At 38.3% G+C, this 11694-nt stretch overlaps 1 protein-coding gene across 1 annotated transcript in view; it reads right to left on the bottom strand.

Annotated features, from left to right (window-relative positions):
• Nucleotides 1–35: 35 nt before the first annotated feature.
• Nucleotides 36–11694, bottom strand: part of LOC105384599 (homeobox protein Hox-B1b) — a 34637-nt gene continuing 22978 nt past the window's right edge. The window contains exon 2 of the mRNA XM_011554866.3: nt 36–2216. Within this exon, the coding sequence (XP_011553168.3) occupies nt 1828–2216 (389 nt within the window). The 3' untranslated portion in view covers nt 36–1827. The remainder of the gene's footprint in view (nt 2217–11694) is intronic.

The raw sequence follows: 11694 nt of genomic DNA, 5'->3' as shown, positions 1-11694 counted from the left end.
TATCTTGGTGTCAGGGTAGAGTTAAACAAGCCAAGTGAAAATAGATAGTTAATTTATTGATAAAGATACTTCAACTAGGTCTTATAGTTAACAATTTACACACAAATATAATTATCTTCACACACTACTGTAGATAGATACATAATTATATGTATTTAAGAATGTATGTATTTTGTATGACCGGTGAAAATCGCTTCTTTTATAGTCTCTTGATAACCATAAACTTAAGCATGATGCCTATAGTTACGTAAAAGTAATAGGTTCTAAAAACACTACGAAATTTCCTTACCTAAAGTTATAATAATCAAACATGTTGTAATTTAAGCGATTTTCCTCAGGCTGATAATCATACAGTTAACTTATGTTGTTTAGTCTGGGGTTAACTAAAACATGGTCAATATTTTGCATGAAAACCAAAACCTTAGGTTTGGTTATTAATTGAATGACTTTCCTTTTCGACTTTTAAACATGAGGTTTACTGTTTCATTGAAATTTCTTACGCTATCTTAGTAGCAATGTTGAGGTTGTTGAGGGACATAAATTCACTCAAAGGGCATAATAATGTACCATCGGGGAAATCTATGCCAATTTAAAAGCAATATTACAAACGCAACTTGTAGTGAATACGCGGTGCCAAGCTTTAGTAGGTATAAGCATAGACAAAATGTCTATGGTATAAGGTAGGACACAAGCCGATTCCTCGATAGTACATAAGTGCAGCTATTTCCGTTATTTACCTTTAATTTAATAAATATTATTTAGGTAAGTAAATCCATTTTGCATTTACACTAATGTACACGTCCAACCAGGTAGAGAATGAACAATGCCGTTAAAATTATTGAGCTTTGGTCTAAATATAAATAGAAACATAAGTTACTTATATTAATCGTTATAAAAAATATATAAAAACACAATTTTATATTTTAAAAAGAACGTTATTGACTTAAAGTGTTATTATTCCGAAAAGATCTAAGTAAAAAAAGAATAAAAAGCTTCTTAAAATACGAAAATGTACAGAATATTCACAGAATCCATTCTTATTTGCTAAGCTCTAATTTCTCCATAGTCGGTTATATCGTAACCAGGTTGATCAATTATACGTCATCTCCATATTAAATTCTTGAAAGGTGTGTCAAAAGTCAATCAATAATCCCTGGTTATGCTCTAACCCACTATGGAGAAATTGGCACTAAACCTAGCTTCCTTGACGCATGGTTTAACCAACTTTAATCCAAGTGCCGACAATATATTTTTATTTCTCGCCTTCATTTTGAGTACTTAATTCAAAATTACAAATAGGCCTAAAACAAAAGTAAAATGTACCAAATGAAAAACTCTTGCTCTACTGATATTGTATGGTTTCGGAAAACTACTTCAGTTATCTATAGATATTTTTATGTATCTAATTATGATGTTAGGTGATATGAATGCACAACATTAAACATTAATTTGATTATTTCCAAAGTCGATGAGTGTTCTCCAAACACGAACAAAATCTAAACCTAAGCAAAGAAAGAAATGAACACAATGTTATCTATAATCCTATATAATGTTGTAATTACTTAGTAAAACTATACCATTACTTTGTTACACAGGACTTTCCATCTGTAAGATTTCATTTCAAATGACAAAATCTATATAGAAAGTAAGTAGGTATGTTTTGTCTATGTATCGTTCCTGTAGCTTGAGCTTTGCCATCATCGAAGCTTCAACCACACATTGTCGTACTCAAACTATACACAAACTCTGCAACGAAGAGAACACTGATCTAACCAATCACATCGAAGACCTAACCCGACTCGACAAACGTAACATTTAGTCTATCACTTATGTGGACTCGCGACTGTTCTCACTGGACCCGACGGGATCGTGCGACGGTGGTGCCGCGACCGCGTCAGGCGACAGAATCAGCCCCTCCTTTATCCTCTTCTTCTGTTTCATCCTTCGGTTCTGGAACCAGATCTTGACTTGCGTCTCGTTCAGTTGCAGCGCTGACGCTATCTCTATCCTTCTCGCTCGCGTGAGGTACTTGTTGAAATGAAACTCCTTCTCTAGCTCGGTGAGTTGTTTGTTGGTAAAGTTGGTCCGACCCGTGTTGTTGAGGTTGAGCAGCGGGTTGCCCATGAGCTGGGAGGTCGGGGTTCGCATCCCGTCCTGAGGGCTGCCCATCACGCCTGATGACATGAAGTCAGGGGACGGGATCATCAGCTTTGGAGCTGTAAAGAAGAAAAGGGGTGGTTAGTGGACGATCGATATCCAAATGAAATATTTGTCAGAACAGGTACGAAAGGGTTATCTTGTGTTTAAGTAAGAAGGCATGTAGTAAAAAATGACACCAAGCAGCGAATCACATTCCAGCCACAATAGATGCACGGCCGATTTCCGGTAACATCCACATTTCGCATTTGACTTCTTACTCTCACAGGAATATTATTTGCCTTGTCAAAGAGAGGTTTGTGGGAGCACCTCTCCTGTACATTTATGACAGGTGTCAATTTTTTTACTCGCTCGCTGCGTAGAGAGATAAAAGATATTTCAATATTGGCCTAAAGTGGACGCCCCGTGGAGGCCAACATTCTAAATAGTCATTTCATAGTAAAACGTGAGGATTTGACGGACGCCATTGTGGTGAATGTAAACAGGTATTGACGTCGTGTCATGCTTATTATCTAATTGTTTGTGTGTTTGTTTGTTTGTGAAGGTATCTTTTTAGTTTTTTTGCGGATGTTGTGGTTTGCTGTCAGGTGCTTTTGATTCTTATCGTTTTTTGCGATGAGCTTTTGTGGCACTGGCATCTGATGTGAATGAATGTTGTAAAGTTGTAAAGTAATAATAGACTTTAATGTTTTAATTTTGCTGTAAGGTAATAATGACTATTAAAATTAAATCAAAGTCAATGACTCGTCTTCAATATGCATATCCCATGGTACCTAATAAAATATTGAGGTCAACCATAAGTATGTTGCCGAAATTCCTTTTAAATTCATTTAAGATTTATATCTTACAGTTCTCGCCCATTAAATCAAACCTTATATTTAAACGTAGACATCCTTAAGCAGCAAGTTATCCTGCGGATCCCCAAACCTGTCGATGGTTATCGGACTAACACGCAGTGCCGGTTTTAGTACTACCAGCGCCCTGGGCGATATTTCTACGGCGCCCCCTAATTGCCCATACGAAATAAGGCGAAGGATAATAATGACATAACCATTTATGAAAAGAAATAAACATTTATTAAAAAAAAAAAAAATTTCTAGCCTTTCTATCGGCGAACTCTTTTATTAAGTTACTAGCTGTTCCTGCGCGCTTCGCTTCGCCTTAAAAAGTTTTCCCGTGGGAATTCCGGGATAAAAAGTAGCCTATGTTCTTTCCCAGGGTCTAGACCGTATGTATACCAAATTTCATTCAAATCCGTTCAGTAGTTTTGGCGTGAAAGAGTAACAGACAGACAGACAGACAGACAGACAGACAGACACAGTTACTTTCGCATTTATAATATTAGTTATGATGAAAGTCGATGTTTTCAGCAAATCACGATCATCCACTCGTTTCCGAAAAAATGACTTCTATGTACATTGTACAGTCAGATGCAAAAGTCGGTGGACACTTTTCACCTTTAACACAAAGGCTTACGAATGAGTGTTCATCCACTTTTGCACTTGACCGTACCTCCTCGACATTCATTTATTATCTCCGTGTTAAAATTTCATCAACATTATACAGGGTTATTTGCAGGTAGACCGGATCCTTTCATGAGGTGATAGAGGAAGGCATTTCCAGTTGATTGAACCCTTTAATGGATTATCCAAAACTTAACCATTTCTAAGATATTCCGCCTGTGCTGGTTGTTTTGGCCATATCTTGGTGAAACCTAAATCGATTTGATACTGAAATATCTTTTTTGAAAGCTTATAAATTGACAATGTTTTAAAGCTAAAGTGCACAAAAAAATATCATATGAAAATTCTTTTTACCCGACTGCCGAAAGAGGAGGGTAATGTTTTTAATTTAATTTATTTGTGTTTACGTTTTGAATATTTTTTTTAAATGTTCATCTATTTTGAGGTATTGTGTCTAATTTGAATAATGCACATTTGATTATTTTAATTAGTGTGTGTTAGTATTGTAAGGTAAGGTGTTACTATTGTAAAACAACCAAAAAAAATACTGAAATATTGCTGGTTTTTTTAAATTCTCGGTTTTAAACATATAATTTTGGCAAAATTTTAAAAAAAACTTAAATATTAAATATCTTAGAAATGGTTTAGTTTCGAATAATGCATTATAGGGTTCAATCAACTGGAAATGTCTTCCTCTATCACCTCTTGAAAGGATCCGGTCCACTTACCAATAACCCTGTAAAGTCAGTTCCAGAGATATTTTATAATACTTTTAATATAAGGCTTTTAATGTAGTGCTCCGACCGAATGGATTGAGCACTGCGTTCCATTCTAGTGATGCCAACACATCGTTTTTTTTGTTTTCGCTTACGGATATGGGAATATAGGTAAAGGGGCGCCGCTTAACGGCGCCCCTTAAAGTCCGGCGCCCCTGGGCGATCGCCCAACCGCGCCCTACCCTAACGCCGGTACTGCTAACACGAGATATAATTGCATTGGCACATCAGGCCCGTCCACTCGCATCGCGCGTCAAAACCACCTCGCCATTTGACGGGTTAAAAATAACAACTTTGGGGACGTCTTTAATCGAATTAGTAAAGGTAACAAGGCGAGGCGGATTGCCATAAGTTGATGCAAAAAAACGCGTTGAGGCTCCAAATATCGCTGGTATACAAAGTGTTGTAACCGTGGAATGACGCTGTTTAACCCTGATAGACCTGAACTTTCTTCTTAATATTTTATGAGCTATTGCTATGGTAGTGTTTGATGATGTTGATAATTATATTGGAACTATTCATATTTTCTTAAATAGTTAGAGTAGTACCTTCTAATGTCTAAGCTTCTACGGTATCTATTACTTTTCTTCTTTCTCTGTAATCTCTAATCTGATGATCGGGGGTTTGAGAGGTGTTATTTACCTACACCGATACATTTTGTTGTACCATTAAATTAAATTGAATTACTCCGAATACACTCTGTATCATTATCCAATAAAGAGTTTAAAGTGCAAAAGCCACGTACATCGCCCTCCTATTGTCTCATTTACAAGATGATATTGGAGAATAACCCTATCCTTCCGAGTAATGAAGTAATTTCTCAACCCTTCCGTACATTGTCCGTCTGTCAGTCAGTGTCCGGCTAATCCAGCGCCAGTTGTCCTTATTACAACTTCCTGACTTGACACTATCGTAGGGTTAACGTTATTAGAACTTATTAGAACTGTTATAAGTTGTAAACTGTTAGGTGTATATTGGATGGGCGCTTCGGATACTTGGTATGATGTAGTTATCTGATTCGAGGTAGGTTGGTCGGTAAAATTTTATTTCAATTTTCTGATTGAGAGGAAATTATAATTAATGGAAATGGAAAACGATTAATTATTAACGCTAGACTTCAATTTGAATAGGTACAACGTACGATTCAGATATTGTGCAGTTATTAGACCGCAATACCTGTCGAAACGGTAAAAATATACCTATTTCATGAAGATAGTCCTTCATGACATATACCTATGTCATGAAGATAGAAGTGACTAATAGTCACGCAAAAAAGTATATTTATCTCCAAAACGGCCATACGGCTCGCGACCTATCACGTGAGTATAAAAATAAATGTAGATCGAAAAATGACTTGACACCTCTGAGTACCCCTTCAGGGATTACAGTAGTGAACATAGTGTATGTTATCTATAGAAATTCGATTACCTTTCATACACCTATAGTTACATAGTACTTATCTTTATTAGGTACCTATCTAATATTTCTCCTATTCGGCAGCGCGCAAAGATTCCCACGTAACGTTTTTGCCCAGCCCATTGCCCACGGCAAACACGAGACAATGCGAGCTGCATACAATCCGTTGACAGACAAATAGACAAACAGGCAAACACTCGTCGTATTGACTTGCGCAATGGACGCTGGATGCGGGTTAGTGGCTACGGAAACACATTTTGGGGTTTAGGAGACTCTTTTTGTGTTTGTGTAAGTCGGATTTTGGGTGTAGTTCTAAGTTGTATTGGGTTGCATAACCAATGCTACTCCTATTGTTGTATTCTTCTTCTTAGCTTGTCGGCGACAAACACATAAGAGCTGGTCTAGGGTTTGTCACTGGTGAAAGGATATCCAGTCACACAAGTAAGTTTTCAGTTACTCCCCAAGTGCCTTGTGCCTAGGGTCTGCCGGACAAATTTACTAGGTAGGTACAGTTGATACGTCACTCGGAGACGCTCCTTTCGTGTATACTGATTGGTGCTCAATTTAATTACCTAGGACAGTGTAAAATAAATATGGTCGACTAGATGGTGTTGTCCTTGGGAAACTCCTATGTCCAGCAGTGGACGATTTTGATGATGGCGATATGCCTGAGTGGCCACCGAATAGTATACCTGGGCATTAAATACTTTAACAGTCTTGCCTCCGGTTTAAAAACGTTGTGCGTAGAATAGTTAGCTCCCATAACTTAACTTTTAAGATGGAATTACAGTAGGTATTTTTCAGTAACGTTTTCGGTAACCTAGAGGAAATTTTTATAACGTATTTTACGCATATGCAAATAAGAGAATATTTCCAAAAAAAACAGTATTTTGGTATATATGTAATCAGCGATCCCCGCCTACCCAAGTATGAACCTGAGCGGTAACCTCCGGGCTCCAACAATATTGACACTGACGCAAAACTAACTAAACTACTCAAATATAACGTTGACTGACTGCAGTGCGCGCTGTGTGCATTGGCCACACTCCATTGTTTCATTGTGGATAAATGTTAATAATTATCTTAATTTGGTAGATGAATATTTAATTATTTGACGTGATGATTTTTTATTATTTAAATAAAATGATGCGCTTATATGACCTGGAAATAAGAAAACGCGAGAATCTAAGTTACTACGAGCAATTGTAAACTCTAGGAATAAAGTAGTTACCTAGTTCAAGTTTTGTTATGGAAGGCAATACGCCATTTTCTGGGCCGGAGTGACCAAATATTACTAAATTCTTCCGTGTGCCAAACTACCAAATATGTAAGTACATGAGAAATTAAATATGTACTAGGAATAAATACACATATAAGTACTTAAGAATCTGCGCAGTAATGGTTTACGTGATCTTGTAGATGTCTTCCAGTTTAACTTAGCTAGATCAAGTCGAGTCATGCTGTGTAGTGAATATTTATTTTATTTACCTTAGTGAGAACATAAAAAAACCTAAACTTTATTATAAATTAAACATTGCATTTGTTTTTGCTATAAAAGCTTACATAATCTTCTATTTTATTCGATTAATAATGATGATAAGAACGTAAGTAATAAAATTTATCAAAAACTATGTATCTACCACAATATAGCCATGTACACAAGCTGTTCTCAAGGGTTATCACGAACCATCTTGCCCAAAAGTTAGACGAGTTTCAGCCCCCAGAGCAGGCTGGGTTTCGAAAAGGCTTTAGTACAATAGACCATATCCACACAGTAAGGCAGATTATACAGAAGACCGAAGAGTTTAATCAGCCTCTGTGTCTAGCCTTTGTGGACTATGAAAAAGCCTTCGACTCCATCGAGACCTGGGCAGTTTTGGAATCCTTGCAGAGATGCCAAATCGACTGGCGCTATATCTAGATGTTGAGATGTCTGTACAATGCCGCTACTATGACTGTCCAAGTACAGGACCACAAGACAAGACCTATCCAACTGTAACGTGGAGTGAGACAGGGGGATGTGATTGAATGATTGATTTTTGGAATTCTTTATTAAATAAATATAAATACAGTTGACACACAAAAAAATACAAAGTGAGTCGACACACAACTTCAAAATGATTGTTTTTACCAGGCTAGGCACCTACAAAAAACTTATAACATGAACATGACCTAACAACTTAAGGGGGATGTGATATCTCTGAAACTGTTCACCAATGCATTGGAAGATGTCTTTAAGGCATTGGACTGGAAAGAACATGGCATATGTATAAATGGCGAGTACATGTCACACCTTCGCTTCGCGGACGACATCGTTATTATGGCAGAATATCTGCAGGAACTCAGCTGGATGCTAAAGTGGCCTAAATGCTGCTTCCCGACGTGTAGGCCTCGGTATGAACTTGGACAAGACGAAAGTCATGTACAATGCTCACATCAAACCGGGGCCGGTCGCCGTTGGTGAGGCAACAATCGAAGTTGTGCAAGAATATGTCTACCTCGGGCAGACTATTCGGCTAGGCAGAAGCAACTTCGACAAGGAGGCTGCAAGGCGCATTCGACTGGGTTGGGCTGCATTCGGGAAACTTCGTCACATATTCTCCTCGGCCATTCCTCAGAGCCTGAAGACAAAAGTCTTCAACCAGTGCGTCCTCCCAGTGATGACGTATAGTGCAGAGACGTGGACACTGACGGTAGGACTGGTCCACCGATTTAAAGTCGCTCAGCGTGCTATGGAGAGAGCTATGCTTGGGGTTTCTCTGATGGATCGTATCAGAAATGAGGTTATTCGTCAGAGGACTAAGGTTACCGACATAGCTGTCAAAATATGCAAGCTGAAGTGGCAGTGGGCTGGTCATATCTGCCGAAGAACCGATAACCGTTGGGGTAGACGAGTTCTCGAGTGGAGACCACGAACAGGCAAACGCAGCGTGGGACGCCCTCCTGCCCGCTGGACTGACGACCTTAGGCGGGTGGCGGGTAGTGGTTGGATGAGGTAAGCCGAGGACCGAGTGTTGTCTCGCTCCTTGGGTGAGGCCTATGTCCAGCAGTGAATGATTATTGGCTGATGATGATGATGATGATACCACAATATTACGAACAAGAGTCAAAATAAGAAATAAGTCACGCAATATTTTAGTCTATGGTTGCACGGATGCATTAGCCAATGGCGATGGCGCGCAGTATCAAAGAGGCCGCCTGTTTGCCGCCGGTAGGTCTGTAATAGTAGAAGGCCTCCGCTACATCGGTTGTCCATTACGCATTACCCACCAGGCAAATGTTTGCTTTAGCAGACCACGGGATGAGCTTACTGCGGTTTAAAGTTGCGCATTTTTGTGTTTACTGGCTTTGCTTGGCTGGTGAAGAAATAACTTTGTTTTCTTTCATTGCTTGTTGATATGGTAATATTACTACATAGAAGTACTACCTAAATACATATGAGTAGCTATTAGCATTAGGTATGTACATATTGTACATAGCGCCTCATATTAGGTAGTAATATTCTAGTCTAGTTGTACATTATTTACCCGTCGACAATGCGGGTGGCAATCCATAATGTTCCGCCGCGTTCCAAATTAACCATAATTAAATCAAATCAATTGTACCTACACGACACTGGCCGCACACACTGTCACCGCCCTCCGCCGGAGACGAAAAAATACATTCGAACTTCGAACAGTTTCAATGAGTGACATGACAGCTAGGGGAGCGGGAGCGCACGCCATTGGCCGAAAATTGAACAATGCGGCAGATGCGTTCACATTTATTTTTTTACTTACGCACACAAAAGCGACATGCACCGCCATGTTTGCTCAAATTCTTTACCGAAAAATAGGCGGTTATGATACTGTAAAAGTGGAATACATTACGAAGAGTCAAATAAAACCGGAGGGCAGCTGACAACGTTTCAATTTGCCGTGAAGAGACGACAGGAGATGCCGAGATAAACCGGCCATATTAAATGAAGTGGGGACATCGGAAATGTAAATAACATGCTAATAGAGTCACAGGCACTCGAATTATTCGGATGACGGTTTATGTATGTATGTACTGTCGCGGATTGATGTATGGCCGGCGGTGTAGCGGAATAAATTAGCTCCCAATTAGGTACTCTACCTACTTACTTGCTTTTTAAGCAGTTATTATGATTTTAAATCCACGATTAAAATTAATGTGTCAATAAGTTGGATAATTTGTTCTCGTTTGCTATAAAGATTTGTATCTTATTTATTTCATAACTTTGTGCAAGTAAGGTTTAGTATTCGATTAGAGTTGCTGATAAAGGCATTTATGCAACCTAGCACACAACCTGGAACGAAAAGCCCATTTTATTACGTAATGAGGTAAATAATCTGAAGTCGCAGCTATGTTATCATATTTTGTTTTAAAAAGCTTAAGATTTCAATACATTATCCATTTTTACTACGTTATTTTTTATCAGCACTATCCCGAAAATTCCACTACTAAATCCAGCTCAAAAACAGAGCCATATAATTCATCCACACAAAAATATTCAAATAACACTCGAAACCGACTTACGCCGCTAGATTTTTATTAAAAAAACATGCAACGTTGATAACACGGCATGTGAAATGTCCCCCAAATTGGAAAGCAACGCAAACAGCAGGGCCAATACACTTAAGCCGGTAATCCTTTGCTGCCACTATATCAGATATTCTGATACTGTTGGCACAGCGCCTGGTTATGTGCCTAGATATATTTGTTTTCGTAGATAAATTAAAATTAATGTGGAGTCCGGAGTGGGTGATAGCAGCGAGGCTAGATCGAGAGATTGGCAGTGGCTTGCTAGCGATTGGCTGTAGAGTCAGTTTATAATGTTTTATTAACTTATGAAACTAAATCAACTCCTTATGCCAATTGATTTCAGGATTCAATCTCGTACGTATACATATTATATATGGGAATACACACTTAAACGACCGAACGGTAAAGTCGTAAAGGATCGATTTGTGAAAAGTTGGGGGAAATGTGCCTCAGTTCTATTTTCATATTTAAATTGAAATGTGTGTTAATGTACATTAGATAAAAAACATTACTGAATTCCAAACAAGTTTCCTCACCCCCGCCTACAGCCCCTACGCAATATTTTTTCCACCCATCCACCCGTATATTTACCTAAATAAACAGTAATACAGGAAAATATAATATTTCCCGCACAGGGCGGCGGTGATCCGTCACCGCTGTCGTTACGCATAATGCAATGTTCCAGTACCGAATTATTAGCTGAAGAGGCGGAGAGCCGGCGGGTTGTGGGAAAATATGATTTCATATTGCCCGTAGCACAGATCATTCCTGTACATTTACAAGTACCTGTATATAAAGATTTACTGAAAATCTACATAAATTACATGCTCACGATCTGCAAGTTTCTTCACGATGTTCTGCTTCATCGTAAGAGCTTGATGAATTTCGTATTTCTAAAGAATTCATTGGTATTGAAAGCCAGTGTTTGATTATCCAGCATATTTGATGTGAGTTCCAAAGTTTTGTAACGGTCACCTCATATTTAGATTACAATTATTTTTATAACATTTGTCAAAAGTTTGTTGCCTATATCTTGTAATTTCCAAGCATTGATTTTTCTTTGAAAAGTTTTTTATTTAACCTTAAGTAAAAAAAAAACAGAATAAAGAATACACAAAATTATAATTTTCACTTTCATTATTTCAATGAAAAACCACGAAAGCCATAAATGGCGTAGCTTATCCTCCTAATCGGAGATTAAATCACATCACCATTCACCACCTCTCGTATTCAAAACCACTCTCAATTTAGTAAGTCAATGGGGCTTGAAGGTTTAGAGGTTTTTTGTTGATAATCCCCCGAGCGCCGCGTTTGTTTAGCGAAGGTCTGCCGAAACC

Source organism: Plutella xylostella, chromosome 6 (genome assembly GCF_932276165.1).
Source record: "Plutella xylostella chromosome 6, ilPluXylo3.1, whole genome shotgun sequence".
Lineage (NCBI taxonomy): Eukaryota > Metazoa > Arthropoda > Insecta > Lepidoptera > Plutellidae > Plutella > Plutella xylostella.
This window is presented reverse-complemented; position numbering and strand designations above follow the sequence as displayed.